Source organism: Polyodon spathula, chromosome 16 (genome assembly GCF_017654505.1).
Source record: "Polyodon spathula isolate WHYD16114869_AA chromosome 16, ASM1765450v1, whole genome shotgun sequence".
Taxonomy (NCBI): domain Eukaryota; kingdom Metazoa; phylum Chordata; class Actinopteri; order Acipenseriformes; family Polyodontidae; genus Polyodon; species Polyodon spathula.
This window is the reverse complement of record NC_054549.1, coordinates 35835343-35851351: the sequence shown is the minus strand read 5'-3', so window position 1 is coordinate 35851351 and position 16009 is coordinate 35835343. Positions and strand designations below refer to the sequence as shown.

Below are 16009 nucleotides of genomic sequence, written 5' to 3'. Positions count from 1 at the left end.
GTGACTTACACAAATAATATATACATTACACAGTAACAAACAGTTTTTATTTGAATATGTATAATATGGTTGAACATTGCATATTCTAATGAAAAAGTACACTGCATGGCATCAAATAAGATACCTTGCTGTTAAATATTTAACCACTAGGTGGCGGTGGATGCATTCACCATACCTTAAGAATTCTCAAACAGACTACTAGAGAACAATAAATTTTTTCTGTGAATGTATTGTATTGGTGTACAGTAGAATGGGTGGTGCTACTAACAATCCCTAACCCCTTTCAAGTAAACACGAGCCATTGTGTGTGGCTAGCTAAACATTGCACCCTTTGTTGCTTATGCATTTCAATGTTCATTACTGCTCCTGTTTGCTTAATATAGAATACAATTCAGTACCTTATGCTCTTGTGTTCTGGTTCTCTGCCTTCTTCAGAGTCTGTTAGTTCGTTCTGGCAGACAGTACGCGCACACACGCACGCCCGAGTTGCAATCTGAAGACCATAGTAAGCACCCGGTTGAAGTTTGTGTGCAATTCTGACAGGTGTTCTCCATGGAGGACTTTCAGGAGCTGAGGAATATTGCCAACCGGCTTAGGATCAACTCTATCAGGGCGACTACAGCTGCTGGCTCCGGGTAAGGATAAGGATCAATAAGTACAGCATATGTACAGTTTTTCGGTTATTGTTATTATTATTATTATTATTTTAGTTGCACACTATTTTCTCACTCAGTCAATTTTATTTAGCTGCAGCGGTGCAACATTGTTTACTGTTTGTTCAACACATATTAGAATAATGCCTCATGTTGATAATTGACAATGCAGTTAAATAAAGTAATAACAAATGTGCATGGTTTTTAAAAAAAAAAAAATTGTATGATTATTCTATTTATTTAGTATTTTTATTACGAATGACCCCATTTGATAACTCCTGTATTTGTATTTACATTACAAATCAGACCCAGTAGTTTACGTTTTTTAGGATGTATCGTAGCAAGGGGGTAATACTTGATCATAAATTAAAGTAAATAGATTGTTTTAAGTGCGATAGGCCTATTGTATGCGCATAATACCAGCATAAGAAATGCATCTCGTTCCCTGCCGCTTTATAGATTGCTTTCATTGTGCACTTTGTAACTAAGTCACGTGCAAGTATTTTCTTTGGAGGGAAATGATAAAAATGCAGGTTATGTACTGTAAGAGATGTAACTAGTCTACACGTTGTACCATATCAGCCTATTAGCTTTCGCGGTTGCCTTGTTAAGAAAATGTACATGCGCGGCTGATGATATTTCGATATATTTGCTATTCATCTTGCATTGTGCAATTTTGAAATGTCTTTGGCAATAAACTGATTTTGAAATGACTTCCTCGTGTTATAACACTTGATAAGTTGGTTCATTTTCTGGAATGATGATAGTTAATTCTAAAAGGAAGTTCTCAGAAATATTGACGGTTAGAAATGTCAAAAGTCACAGCTAATACCACAAACGCAATGCATTATTATTATTATTATTATTATTATTATTATTATTATTATGGTTTTTTTTTTTTTTTGGTTTTTTTTTTTTCAGGAAAGTGTATATTCCATATTAAATTTAATTGGTTGAATTAAGTTCATTATAACAGGCTGGCGGATCTGGTTTCTTTATTTTCATGTTTTTCGACCAGGTTACGAGTGTAACTAATGTAATTCAATACACAGTAAAATAAACTGAAAAACTATGACGAACACATCAACCTTTGTGTGTTCTTTCAATCAGAAATAGAAATCTCCAGTTGGAATCCGGGTACTGGCTGACTGTTGCGGAGCCAGACAGGGAACAACAGCGCCCCTCTAAGTTGGCTCAAGGAATAACAAGCCACTGAATTCAAACCAAAACTGTTTTGTTTCCGGTCAATTGTATTTAAACATAAGCTCCAAATGTTTTTTTTTTTCATGTTGAAAAATTTCCCACCTGATGATAAGCTGTTTTTAAACAGTGCAAACCTACTGACGCAAGAAGTAAATGTTTTGGTTATTATAGATTGCAAAGTTCCCTACAAGGTTTCTCACGGTGAGGCTGCTGCTGAAATGTTTGCAAGTCCAAGCGCTTGAACTGCGCAAACTGAAATAAAGATGAAAAGTTTATTATAATCCGCTGGAACAAATTATGCTCTCAATTGACTCTTTCTTGATGTGTTCCAAAATGATTCATGTTACAGGTTTATAAAAGAAATAGAAAAATGTATTTCCAAGAGATTCCACAAGTCCCCGATGGACGGTTAAGTATCGACTTTGAAACAGCACCAGGGTGATAAAACATTAAACAAGCATGCCATGTTTTGAGGGTAATCATTAGCATGCTCATAAATGCACATTTTACTAATTTCAGAGTTCTTTGCTCTTCTTAACAGAAAAAAAAAAAATCATGTGCATGAAGATGTTGTTAAAGGAAATGTGTGTGTGTCCTTTCATGCTTAGCTGCACAAATAAAAAAATAACCACGTGCTGTATATATGTGAAGGTAGTGTGTGTCATTTCAGACCTCTTCTTCAGTACTGTATTAATGCAGCCAGCTTTGTCATATTTATTAATAATGTGCTTCTATGTACAGTAGATATATCGTAATATAGTATGATTCTATCATTTTGTTTTATATTTTGGTTACATCATTTTTATTTCAATCTGGGTGAGTAAATAAAATAAACGATACCTACACAGTTGCAGAGTTCTCACCATAGTAGCTGCTAGTTGCCACCTCCCAAGAGAATTTGAAATGGCTTCTCTCTCCGTTAGTAAATGAAAAGTCCATCGTTGTGCGGGGTTTGTGTTGCTCTTGACAGGACTGGCTCATGATGAAGAGAGTTACCCAGCTCTCTGTTTTTGAATTGCAGCCACCCGACATCATGCTGCAGCGTGGCAGAGATCATGTCAGTACTCTTCTTCCACGCGATGAAGTACAAAGCCCAGGACCCCCGCAACCCCAGTAATGACCGCTTTGTGCTGTCCAAGGTAAGGACTGGAGCAAAAGCTGACATTTCAAGTCCACCTCCGCCTGGACACTCTTGTGTCATCCTCAGCTGCCCTTATCTACTATAGTATGTACCTTACTTAAGGTTATCGGGCGAAAGTGGTAGCCACTGTTACAGCTGCTTGCAAGAACCTGCCTCTGATTAGTAACACGTGACAGCCTAATTTATCTGTTTTGATAATGATTCTCCATTATTGGAATTACTGTGTAAAGCAACTTACCTGCCACCAAAGACATTGATTGCTTTGAGTCCTAAGTGCCTGGCGTTCAATGCTGTGATCATGGTAGTTATTATATAAGTTTATATGAAAGAGTGCAAGCCGTTCTGCATAGTGAAGTGATCTTGTGAACTGTTAATGCAAAGTGTAGAAGTTCTCAGTCTTACTCTTATAAAAGTTTCTCATAGTAGAAGCACAGTGTAACGAAGCACAGTGTAAGCATGGTAAAGCTTAGGTAAGCATTGTAACGATTAGTGAGGTGTGGTAAAGCATATTAATAAACATGGCATTACCTGCCCGATACTGATTTCTCCTCCGGTGTTTGAATGGCAGGGTCATGCAGCTCCAGTCCTGTACGCTGCCTGGGCTGAGGCAGGCTACCTGAAGGAGGCAGATCTGCTGGACCTGAGGAAGATCAGCTCTATCCTGGAAGGACACCCTGTCCCAGTGAGTGAATGGTTCAAACCCATGTTAACATGCAGCAGCCTGCTATTTCTGAAATGGTATGAATGTGAATGATTAACTGAATTAACTTTCTGTGTATCAGCTGGTCACTTTTCTGATTTATTGGTCAACCCTGAAGGCTGGTCAGCAGTCACTAAGCGGATATGCCTTTTAATTTCAGAGGCAGGAGTTCGTTGATGTTGCCACAGGATCCTTGGGCCAGGGACTTGGTGCTGCCTGTGGAATGGCCTATACAGGCAAATATTTCGATAAAGCAAGGTGAGATGAAGTACCATTTCTTCAACCAAGCTAACCCATTTTTTCAGCGTTTCACAAATGGTGGGATTCAGTAACATCAATAGGGTTTGACATGTGACAATTAGCTTTAGAGGGAACATAAATTGACATTAATTACTAAACATATACAGGGCTAGCCCGCAGCCATCATTACACTGGGGGGTGGGGCAATACATTTGATTTTGGTCAATACTGGCGAGGGGGTCTTAACCAGATGTGAGTTACTGTCTCAAATAATGTACATCTGATTTGCCTTTGGGCCGGAATTGGCGGAGAACTACGGCAATAAAAGGGGCTTTGAAAAGGGCGGCCCTTGTATTCTACATACAGAAATCTAAAGCACATTTGAAAAGGTAGATGCATGTGGCAGTACAGTTATCTCTAAATTATAGATGACAAGGCATTGAGATGTACCTTGCTTCCTGTGATTCACACCACTGCTTCCATTCAGCATTGCTGTTTGACTTCGCCTTTAGCTGCAGTTAATTAAGCCCACAGCGATCCAGTGCCTGTTGTCAGATGAATTGGATTTCACCAACCCCGTTGGACAGATTAGTCTGTGCAGGCAGTAATACTTACTATGCAGGGCTGAAGCTGGATTGTTTTACTGAAATAGAGACCTGCCGGAAATTAGATGTCAGATAGGACCACGTGTCCCCTTTAGTAAAGCTTTATTTAGCAAGAAGGGAAACCCTCATGGTGACTTGAGTTCTAAAACTCTTGCCAGTAGCTGTCCCTGTTCAAGAAGTCTTACTGTAAAATAAAGCAGCACCTTGCTGTTGTTCCTGTGAAGCCACGCCATCCTTGAATGAAAAGCAAACCAAGTAAAACAATTGAGTCATATTGACTTGAAAATGTTCTTGCTCTACGAATTAGCCCGTTGTTTATATGGAGTTTACACTGTATCCTACCCAAATCCTAATTAAGGTTGACTGTGGTACATTTGCACAGTGGTTTGGTCAGTTCCTCATGCTATGTTTGTCTAGTGAATTACCATGTTTCGACATACTTAGCTTGCCCTTCCTTTAACGGAATTGTGACATTGTGACTATGCTATTTTGTTTTTTAACAGAACTAGGGAATGTCTGTTGCAGTGGTGTAACACAGGTGAATTGCACATATTAAATACAGTTATGGTTTTATTTGGCAGGCTCTTCTTTTATACTGGACAGCATTGTGTTGACAGATAGCTTTTATGTGGGTATGCGGCTGTAGTGGTGATTAATTGGAAGTGAAGGTGCAAGGCCCTGAGCCCAGGTGCCACAGAACTGGCTGTGGAATTCTTTTCTTTTCCACAGAGCTGGCATGCGTGCAGTAATGCATGTTGTCTTGGCCAATCTTCTCGCTTTAATGAAAACGGGTCTGTTTGACTGGAAAGCTGTCGGTCTCTATTATCTTTGACGTGGCGTGATCTCTTGGATTTAAGACCCTATTTGTGAGTCCTGCAGAGTTGCTGTCAGCAGTGTTTTCTGAACTTGACTGAGACAGAATCCTTTTAGGAGTACACTTGGGACTCTCCAGTATGATGAGCAGTCAGCTGTGTGATCAGCAGGGAACACTAGCAGGCTGTTTATATGTAGAAGTAGATGCAGAATAAGTGAGATATGCACAAGCAGGTTGTACAAGTATTGTGTGGCGCTTCGTAGGGTTCAGCTGTAATACAGTACTGAAATAAACAGTGCCTCAAACAACCAGAATTGAAGAGCTCCCATATCTCTTATCCAGAACACAGCAAACACTTCTTTTCTGCTTCTCGCTTTCCCAGCTACCGTGTCTACTGCCTGCTGGGAGACGGAGAGCTGTCCGAGGGGTCAGTCTGGGAGGCCATGGCGTTTGCTTCCTATTACCAGCTGGACAACCTGGTGGCAATCCTGGACATCAACCGCCTGGGACAGAGTGACCCAGCCCCCCTGCAGCACCATGTGGAGAAGCACCAGGAACGCTGCAAAGCCTTTGGGTGGGCTGTGTGTGTGTGTGTGTGTGTGTGTGTGTGTGTGTGTGTGCAGGTATGACTTTGAGGGAATTGTCTATCAATGCCCCTGTAACTATTACCCCTCTTGCATGCATTGCGTTCCCAATACCTGTTCCATTAGCTGGAGGTTAGTGTCCAGTACGTGTCACTTAGCCAGACGAGTGTTTGGTCAGCTGTGCTATTGTGTACATTTTATATCTTATCTACATCCTTTTTAATTTAGAACCTGATACATTTCAAAAACAAACCGGATTTCAAAGCACCAAGCAATTATCGCGAAACCCCATCCAATAATAGCATTGTTCCACACCTGGGACAGTTTCTCCATCCAGCTCTATACAATTGGATTAGGATTCAAGATGAATTTCCAATGCTTAAGATTTATTAACATGTGCTATGCCAGCTCAGCTCAGGAGTATTCCATTGAGAATAGATCTGCATGTCTGGACCTGCATCTCACTCTTGAGCTGCTTGCATTTCCAATGGGTGCTTCAATAAAGTAAATTGAATGGCAGTTATTATGTTTGTGTGTGTGTATATATATATAATATATATATATATATATATATATATATATATATATATTTATTTACAGGATATCACAATTGCTTTAGAAGGTAATCCCTCCAGGTGCAGCTTATATAATGATCAGGGACAAGTTCAGAACCATTATAAAGATGTTGCAGTATCCTGTACTGCAGGGGTCTCCCACCCTGGTCCTGGAGAGCCACAAGGGCTTCAGTTACTTCATTGAACCAATTGTTGGCTTAATTAGTCAAGATTAACATGACGTAAAGACACCTATAAAGCCTGCTATATCAAAAAATATTCAAAAATATTCAGATAGGTTTTGTAAATGTTAACTTCACACTATGTTATTCAGCTCCCAAGAAAGCACCATTGTATGTATTAAAGATCCTGCCATCTCTTTCCAGCTGGAACACCATTGTCCTGGATGGACACAGCGTGGAGGAGCTCTGCAAAGCCTTCTGCCAGGCCAGGCAGCAACCAACTGCCATTATTGCAAAGACTTTCAAGGGGAAAGGAATTGCAGGTACATTCGATTCAAGGAACTGACAGATTCAGGCCACAAAGTGTTTGCATTTCTATTTCATTGTTTTAAATTTAGACACCCGATAGATATAGGGGTGTATTTACACTTGGTTCTAGTCCTTCTCAAGAGGTGGTCTCAGTCTGTTTGGACAAAAAGACATAGTTTGATTGGTTTGTTTTCAGTGCAATGTGAAAGCACAGTCAGTTCAGAAACATGTTGAAGTGAACCAGAAAAAAGAACAGAGTCCTTTTGAAGTGAACCACTCTTTTGCACTGAAGGTGCATATGTGCACGGTGTATTTGCACACCAGTAATTAGTGCCTTCAGAAGCATGACTTACTGCTGCTGTTCTGTGTGAGCCAGCAGGTGTGTCACCTGTTTTTTAACCTGTGTTCCAGTGACTGAGGATAAGCTGGGCTGGCATGGGAAGCCTCTCACCAAGGAGCTGGCTGAGCCAGTGCTGAAGGAGCTCCACAGCCAGATACTGAGCAAGAACAAGCAGCTGTACCCCTCGCTGCCCGTTGACGACGCGCTAGACATCAACATCCGGAGCATCAGGATGGCCAGTCCTCCGAGCTACAAGACTGGAGAGAAGGTACTACGCAGCACAAAGCCTGCAGCAAACAGTAATTGTTCTGAAACAGTATTGTTCTGAAGACCCTGAAAAAGCTTGTTAAAATGTGTTTTAAACTATTACAGGATGTGCAAGCAAAACAATGCTACCTTTCATACTGCATAGCATCTTGCAAGCCCCAAATGTTTGTTCAGTTTTACAGTTCGTAAACATTTTCTTCTTTTTGTTTTTTCTCATCAGATTGCTACGCGTAAGGCTTACGGTTTTGCTTTGGTAAAGTTAGGTCGTGCCAGTAATCGAGTGATTGCTTTAGATGGAGATACCAAAAATTCCACCTTCTCTGAGATGTTCAAGAATGAGTTCCCTGACCGCTTTATCGAATGCTACATTGCTGAGCAGAACATGGTATGTTTTTTTTTTTTTTTTTTTTTTCATTTCGTTTCCATTAGGGGTATTTATACTGTAAGTACAACTTTACAGAAATAGAGGTTAAGAAACATTAAAAAAATGGGAATCCCAGGAAAATGCTCTATCTGTTACACATTAAAATGAAAAGAATATTTTAACTCTTTGCATCCCGGATAAACACATAGCAGACAATCATGGAGGTTCCATCCAGGATTTGACACCATTTGTAGTTCTGACTACAGAAGGGGGATTAATCGTATGAGCAAGAGACAAGGTTACAGTTAACGAATGGCCCCCTCTCTCTTTCCATAGGTGAGCGTTGCTGTTGGCTGTGCCACTCGGGACCGGACTGTGGCCTTCGTTAGCAGTTTCGCAGCCTTCTTCAGTCGTGCTTATGACCAGATCCGCATGGCAGCTATCTCTGAGAGCAACATCAACCTGGTGGGATCCCACTGTGGAGTCTCCATTGGTCAGTATCACACTGCTGCTGCCTTAGCTAAAGACGAGGAGCAGCACAAAATATCTACAGGATGCATGATAATGTACAGTTGTTAAATTGTCTTTCATTCACAAAATTATAAGGAAATACGTTGTAGCAGATAACAATTGGCTAAAAAGATAAAGAATCGAGATATTATTGAAATAAAACATATTAATGTGTAGAAAAAAAAAATCATAATCAAATGTGTTATTTGTTACTGCTGCCTTGTGTATTTCAAGAATTTATTAGCTGTTAAACCCTTGAATGTGTTTTTTAAGTTTTGCCTGTAAGCCTTTGTTTCGCCTAATTATTTACTCTTTTATTTTGTTCAGACTTTTCCGTCTGTATATTTTTTGGTTTATTCTGCTCGTCTTATTGGCATTCTTCTTTCCTCTTATTTCCTCTGTCTTTCATCGAGGTTCTTATGGGGAGACCAGGTTTCCTTTTCCTTAAACAGGTACACTGCATGCCATATTACCCGTGCCTACCTGTCTTTTAGATTCCTTGTTAGAGATCTTGGCAGGAATGTCATTCACAAGTCTGGACTCGCCCTTTCAGGTGAGGACGGGCCCTCCCAGATGGCTCTGGAAGACCTGGCCATGTTCAGAGCTATTCCCACGGCAACTGTCTTTTACCCCAGCGACGGAGTGTCTACTGAGAAGGCAGTGGAACTGGCTGCTAATACAAAGGTATAAACCTCTGGAATCAGTTTCAGTTAAATATCAGGACAGCAGGGGATACAGGTCTATCTATATATGCGTGCTTGTTCATTATGAATACAAGTATTTTGTGCAGAAACGTCTGGAAGGATATGTACTGTGCTTGTATGATTTGTATGGTTTAAAAGCTGATGCATTCATTTGGTAAGTCTTACATTATATGAAGTGACTTCTCTTGTCTCAAATTCCAGTTACGAAAGAACTACATTTCACGAAAGTAATATTTATTGTGACGGTAAATATTTAAAGATCAACAACCCTATGAGGAACTTTTCTGCTTGACCCCATGCTTTGCCTCCATCATTGTCTGGTTGCTGGAGAATTGCGTGTTGTTTGCTAAGGCTGCTGGAAGATTGAATTCCCTTCCAATCACTGTGTCTCCAATGAGTCTAAACACAGTGTGCTCGGACAGTTCCTTACAGTTTCAAGCACTGTTGTTGATGGATGAAGAAGTGTCACACTCCTATAGTTTGTTGTAGTTTGAATTTGCCTGTTTGTAAACCAGCACTCTTGTAGATTGTTCAGTGTTCTTGTGTTTTTTGCAGGGTGTCTGCTTTATCAGGACCAGCCGTCCTGAGAACACTGTCATTTATAACAACAACGAAGACTTTCAAGTCGGACAAGCCAAGGTATATAAGAAAATATGAAATCACCCATAAAACTGAATCATGACACCTTGTGTACTTGATGTTCAGCAGAATTTTAATTCCCCCTACATCTGTAAACATCATGTATCGTTAAATATATTTTTGGAAAGTAGCTATCAGTATTCTCAGGCAAAATACTGGTAGTTTACGAGTTGTCTGCTAATTGTTACTTACTAAAACAAGACCAGATTTTCCAGTGAGAATACATAAAGCAAAAAACGGTTTGACAAAAAAGATTTTGCCTATTAGGGGCTCCCTAGTGGCGCATCCGGTAAAGGCGCTTAGCGTGGAGTGCAGGATGCGCCTTATGCCTGGCGCTCAGCATGGAGTGCAGGATGCACCCTATGCCTGGAGGTCACTGGTTCAAGTCCAGGCGATTCCATTGCCGATTGTGGACAGGAGTTCCTACGAGGCGTCGTCCAGGGTGCGGGGGCTTAGATTAGCTAGGGTGTCCTCGGCTCCCTGCATACCAGCAACCCCTGTAGACTGGCACCTGCAGGCTTGCCTGTAAGCTGCAGAGAGCAGCTTGAAGTGCATTCTCAGAGTTGCAATGCATTTCTTATGCCACCAGGTAGTGCATCAGAGCAAGGATGACCATGTTACTGTCATTGGAGCTGGCATTACTCTGCATGAGGCCCTGGCAGCTGCTGAGCACCTCAAGAAAGGTAAAGCATGCACAGCTGTTTCAGTGAAGCATTACCATGACTGCAGTGAATGTATCAGTACTGTAATGCTCTGTGTTCTGTGAAATCCCTTTCCAACAAAAATAAAGCAGAGCCTGGTGTGTAATACAAAGCCTATAGCTAAATATTTCTCTGTATTCTTTACCCTTAAAAAAATGATTATAGTAAATTAGAGTGTAGGTTTGCAAAGTGAAAACTTAAGCTTGGAACATGGAAGAATACCATACAGCATGCATTTCATTTATTTAGTGTTGTTCATGAACAAGCAGCCCTAAAATGGTACAATTGCATAACCACTGAAATAGTATTTTACGCTCTGCACATTTAGTGTAGTAAAGCTTATAATAGCTGTCCATTTGGCATTGTTCTCAAGAAGTTAAAACCCAGAAGGGAAAATAAATCTTCTGTCAGTGGATTCAAATCACACACAGACATCTGTTACAGTGCTAAAGCAGACTAACATTTCAATATAATATTTAATATATAATATTCTTTCACACAGACAGAATCAATATCCGAGTGATAGATCCATTTACCATTAAACCTCTGGATGCGAAATTGATCATTGACAGCGCCAAGGTAACTAAGGGACATATTGTTACAGTGGAAGACCATTACTATGAAGGTAAGAAAAGCAAGAACTCATGACAGATATTAATATTGTTTTCCAAAACCTTAAAATCCTCTTTAAACATTCCACTATCTCTAAGCTTCCTGAAGAAAATGTAGTCACCATAGCACGTGTCTTAGGTCTGTTGAGAAACAGGAGTAGCTAAGTGGTAGTGACCCTTTAGAAATGTTACTATCATTTGTTAATGTCTAACAAGTTACAAAGGAGTTAAAACTCACTTTCTGTTTTGTTCTTTTTGATTTAGTTAAATATTGTAAGATTTACTGTGAAATGAAAATGCATTTCAATTCACGGCTAAAATAAAAACGATCTAGAAACTGGGCTAGTGTGAAGGACACTCTTAGAGAGTAGAGCTCCGTCTCTCCCAGTAGTGTGACCTATGATCGTGGTAACAGTGGATTCATCTGCTATTTCTGCAGGTGGCATTGGAGAGGCAGTGGCTTCTGCCGTAGCCAGTGAGCCTGGCATCGTGGTCCATCGCCTGGCCGTGTCCCACGTCCCGCGGAGTGGGAAACCAGCTGAGCTGCTCCGGATGTTTGGCATTGACAAGGAGGCCATAGTGGAGGCTGTCAAGAAAGCAATAAGCAGCTCGGCCAATGGAAAGTAGTTCAAGCACCACACACACGGTTTCTAATAATAAACTGCAACTGAAACCTTCCCCCTAGCTCTTCTTTTGTTGATTGTTTTTGTTCTGTTTATCACATGCAGTTTGAACTCAGAGCCAGACAGTCAAAGTGTATGGACACCGGCTGAAAACGTGTTTAATCACACTGGAGCATTTTGCATGGTATGGGTGTGCCAATAATGTGATCTGCCAAATGCAATATTTCCTAGGGCTTTTCTGATGGGCTTATTTTGAGCCTTTATAGTCAGGAGACGGTACCTGTAACTTGTAAACGTATTACTTATCTCGCTGAAATTGCACAACACTCCACTGAGAATACAATTACAATGTCATTAGCACCACTTCTGAATCTACAATTCATATGTTACCACACTCTTAATACAGTATTGTCCTGCATTTAAAGGATTAAAACCTGACACCTATATATTATTTGCATATTCTGTATTTTATATATTTCTTATTTAATGATGACAAATTATTTCTAAGTATACATGCAATTACCCTTAAATCTGTAGACTAAATACACCATGATAGAATTACCCAAAAGTAAAAGTCAGTAATTGTGACTAACCCTTATACAGTAAGTACACAATGTATTTGGAGTAGCCTAACCCTGAATTATCTGACTGTGAAATAAGAGCAGCACCCACAGTATAAAACTAAAACAGGGAAACAAACAAAAAACACAGCAAGTTCATTACACAGTGAAACCCCCACTGCTGATAGTCCCTTCTGCTAAACAAGCATCCACATTTTTAAGGTGTTGAGCTGTCGGCAGGTGATTCTTAATCCTCCTTAGCCAAAGCTACTTTGGGGGGAAAAAAACAAAGAGATTAGAAACAGTTCTATCCCTCTACAGTATGTGCAAAAATGTAATTGATCAGTATGCTGTAGTGCAGTGTGTTAGAAACTCATTTCACCACTGAAGAGTCTAGTGAAACTATAAACTATGATGAAGACAGCTGATCTCTTACCCGGCACAGGCATTCTGAGTCTTTCAAACAGTGGAAGGAAATACTCAAAGACAATTCGAATTCGACCGACTGAAAGAAGACAACCATTGACGAGTGTCAAAAACTGCATTAAAAGAAATTAAGAAAACTGCCTGTTTGAAATGAACGACACATTGGTCTTGGCAGGTTATCTGAGTAATACATAGGAAGTACAAAACACTTTCATTAATAACCACTAGCACGTTGACTTGTTTAAAAATACTGGCTTGTTTACATTCAGAATTTCTATTTTTTACCAGGGATCTTAATGTACTTACCTAAATTAAAGTACAATCCAACAATTTCTATTAAAGAAAATGAAAGCAAACCAAGACCAGCTGCTACAAAAATGTCTGAAAACAAAGGAACAAATTATTAAAAGCTATTGCAGAAATGATACGGAGAGTTACCATAGCATCCCCAGCAACAGAGATACAAGATACATGTCCACGAGTCCATATGGCACACAGTTTCACTCTGATCAGAAACAGTTTGGACATGTTCAGCACTTGAGAGGGATACAGAGCATGTTTCAAAGAACTGGATAACAGTGATAAGCATGGTTAGAACCTTTAACAAAAGTCACATGTAGGTTATGGTGGTCAGCATACCCATATCACTCATTTTGCATTTGCAGATGAAGCATTGGTAGGCTATGTTAATAGCATGCTATTTTAATTGTATACATTATCTGATCCTAACGTACACTGCCATCATTCATATTAAAAAAATCCAATGTCAAGTGATGCTGGAAACGAAATTGAAAAAAAAATAAAAAATCCTTACCATTGTGTGCGACCAAAGCTGATCCCAGAGCAAAGCAGAGAATGAGAAAATGGAAGAACATGTCTGAAACACAAAGAATGCGATTGGTTTTTAGCTCCAGTAGCGTTACAATTATTACCATTTATTGTTATGAAAAAAGTTGCAACTATGACAAAATCAGTAAGTAATTGTACAAACAAAAAATAACATTCAAATACAAGCCCCCTTCTACTCACCATTTTTCCTAATTATTTGGTGTTTTCTTTCAAATTGAGTCTCTTCGTCATTATCTGATATTTAAAATAAAACGCAAATATTTAGTTTGGAATACCGTATGGGTTTTTTGGTGCTTTTTCTACAGTGTAAATATTAAAACTCACAAATGCCTAAAGATCATAACATACATAATACGACAAAAGATACACGATAGAACGATAGAACACATACATATTATTATTAAAATAAGTGATAACACAGGAAAATATGGATAAGAAAAAAAATCAATAACATTTTGGGAGGGGAAGCAAGACACCTGATTCCTAATGTGTGGGTCACATTGCACAATTCTTTAGACTGCGTTTTCATAGCATGTGTGATTTGATATATCGTTTTAGCATTTTCTATTACCAATACCTTAAAAACAACCAGTTACTTCCTTTCCACTGCATATATAATTTATCTGCTGTGTCTGGAAATACAGGAACAAAAAAAAAGACAGCAAACTGTACAGTAGTTAAGTAATGATTAAGATTCAATAATATGCACTAGACAATCTGTACCCTTAATTTAATAGAACTTTATACACACCCTAGCATTAATCAGACTGGGTCCAATACCACTCCACCATTCGCATGACACTTAACACACGCTTTCTTACCCTCTGCTTCAGCTAGCTGATCGTCTTCCTTCCTGTGGTGTTTGTGGAAAGGTTTAACTGCAGCCATTAACAGTTGATGATCTGCAGCAATGACAAAAAAACACATGCTGATACCTGCAATGCAGGCAGTTAAGTATACTCTAATAACGTGTATGTGCATTATGGAGAAGTGAAATACCGTGGAGCTCTGCTTTCATGTCGTCTGGCACTGGATCCCTGCTGTCCTCTTCAGAAAAATCCTCCTCCAATTCGCCATCTGAAATAGGTATTAATACTCTGCTAATATCCTTACACTCACCTTTCAAACTCAGTAACACTTTATTTAAAGTGGCATCAATTATAACATTGTAGCTATATATCTAGTTCCGGAGTAGGGCCAGAAAGTGGTAGTGTCAGAATGTGGTACAGACACAATCAATTGCTATAATAAGGTTTGTCGGGAAACTTTAAGCAAATTTGCTGGTATCCCACAATAGTAACACATCTTTGTCATTTTAGTACAGCGGGTGGCTTTAGCACAATGGACTCTTTTTTTAAATCGATGCCCCCTTTTTATTGGGAAATTAGCACCGTTTTTGGAACGGGGACAGCTGGAAATAATCACTGGCTGTGCGGTGTCACTACCATGTAACAGCAGCAGTCAGTGGAGGCCTGCCTTTCACCGCGTGTTTTAAGAATTGCGAAATCATAAGACAACTGTAGCAGAAATGCAGTTTCCATGTTCAGTAAACCAACTGGTCAGTAAATTGCCTGTCTGATAATTTGAGGCGATTGCAGTAAATCACAGCGCATGTGGTTTATTTTATAGATGCTGTATATAAGAAAATACATGTGATACATGTATGTATTATGTGGACGTTTGTAGCCTTCAGAAAAAATAATGCTAACACCGAATTTGCGGAAAACGCTGTACCTTCTTGCTTCTTTGAAACGGCCGGTTCTGGTAGGTGAATGTCTGAGTTACTTCCCATCGCAAACATATCTGTAATCAAGTTAAAACAAAATGCTGACCTTTGCTGCTCCTGTCGTACTAGTGTCTCTTATAATGAAAATGTAAAACTTCATTATATAAGCAAATACATTTTGTCTCGTCTTTCTCGTACCTTTTTTTTTTTTCTGGCAAACAATCTGTTTTTTCCGGGTTGTTTCAGTGTGGCGCAAGAAGCAGTGCGAAATGATACTTAGTTCAAAAGATCAATTGCATGATGATTCAATCTTCTTCTAAAGTTTCACTTTATGTTTCTTAAATAAAAACAGTTTACTTCAATCAGTGGGTTTCTCCAGAGAGGTATTGCTGCAGAACGAAGGCTCCCACAGCGTAGCCTGCACAGGCTAGTTTTGCGTTCGCAGCGCTTCTAATTAGAGGAAGTTGGTGCATCCCATCTAATAACAGATAATGAGCGCCCTCTAATGTCCTTTTATTACAATATCTTCATCTAGAAACTACATACATCTACATCAGTATGTATTGTAGCATGTTTGTCTTTAGCGTTGTTTTCCCTTACCCTGCTTCAGTATACTGTGCATTGATCAATTATTCACCTCTAATGCCTTCAACTGATTTATTAATACCTCTCTTTGTTGTTTGGATTTATTACATTCTGTAGAG

General features: G+C 39.5%; 2 protein-coding genes across 6 annotated transcripts; one reads left to right on the top strand and one right to left on the bottom strand.

The window, feature by feature from the left end:
* Positions 1–269: 269 nt before the first annotated feature.
* On the top strand, positions 270–11748 carry LOC121329084 (transketolase-like). The gene is made up of 14 exons (XM_041274404.1): positions 270–635; positions 2878–2995; positions 3566–3679; positions 3858–3955; positions 5739–5930; positions 6881–6999; positions 7397–7593; positions 7813–7977; positions 8293–8449; positions 9020–9150; positions 9726–9809; positions 10399–10492; positions 11013–11135; positions 11561–11748. Exons 1-14 carry the CDS (start codon positions 553–555, stop codon positions 11746–11748), a joined length of 1863 nt encoding a protein of 620 aa, XP_041130338.1. The 5' UTR covers positions 270–552.
* A 618-nt stretch (positions 11749–12366) lies between these two features.
* LOC121329086 (transmembrane protein 40-like) lies at positions 12367–15771 on the bottom strand. 5 transcript variants are annotated; one of them, XM_041274408.1, is made up of 9 exons: positions 15504–15771; positions 15314–15382; positions 14579–14656; positions 14401–14481; positions 13760–13813; positions 13545–13607; positions 13037–13111; positions 12741–12809; positions 12481–12571 (listed from the first exon to the last, which is right to left on the bottom strand). In XM_041274408.1, exons 2-9 carry the CDS (start codon positions 15378–15380, stop codon positions 12552–12554), a joined length of 507 nt encoding a protein of 168 aa, XP_041130342.1. In that variant the 5' UTR covers positions 15381–15382; positions 15504–15771; the 3' UTR covers positions 12481–12551. The 5 variants fall into 5 exon arrangements, with proteins under 5 accessions (XP_041130345.1, XP_041130342.1, XP_041130341.1 ...); XM_041274407.1 differs by having other exon boundaries at positions 12484–12574; XM_041274405.1 differs by lacking the exon at positions 12481–12571 and having other exon boundaries at positions 12670–12809.
* Between the last annotated feature and the right edge of the window lie 238 nt (positions 15772–16009).

Coding starts and splice junctions, on each gene's coding strand:
- LOC121329084 (XM_041274404.1), top strand. CDS start 553: ATGGAGGACTTTCAGGAGCTGAGGAATATTGCCAACCGGCTTAGGATC. Junction 8,450..9,019: donor CCACTGTGGAGTCTCCATTG/GTCAGTATCACA, acceptor TCGCCCTTTCAG/GTGAGGACGGGCCCTCCCAG. Junction 10,493..11,012: donor TGCTGAGCACCTCAAGAAAG/GTAAAGCATGCA, acceptor TCTTTCACACAG/ACAGAATCAATATCCGAGTG.
- LOC121329086 (XM_041274405.1), bottom strand. CDS start 15,380: ATGTTTGCGATGGGAAGTAACTCAGACATTCACCTACCAGAACCGGCC. Junction 13,112..13,544: donor AGCTTTGGTCGCACACAATG/GTAAGGATTTTT, acceptor CTTTGTTTTCAG/ACATTTTTGTAGCAGCTGGT. Junction 12,810..13,036: donor TGGATTGTACTTTAATTTAG/GTAAGTACATTA, acceptor GTCTTCTTTCAG/TCGGTCGAATTCGAATTGTC.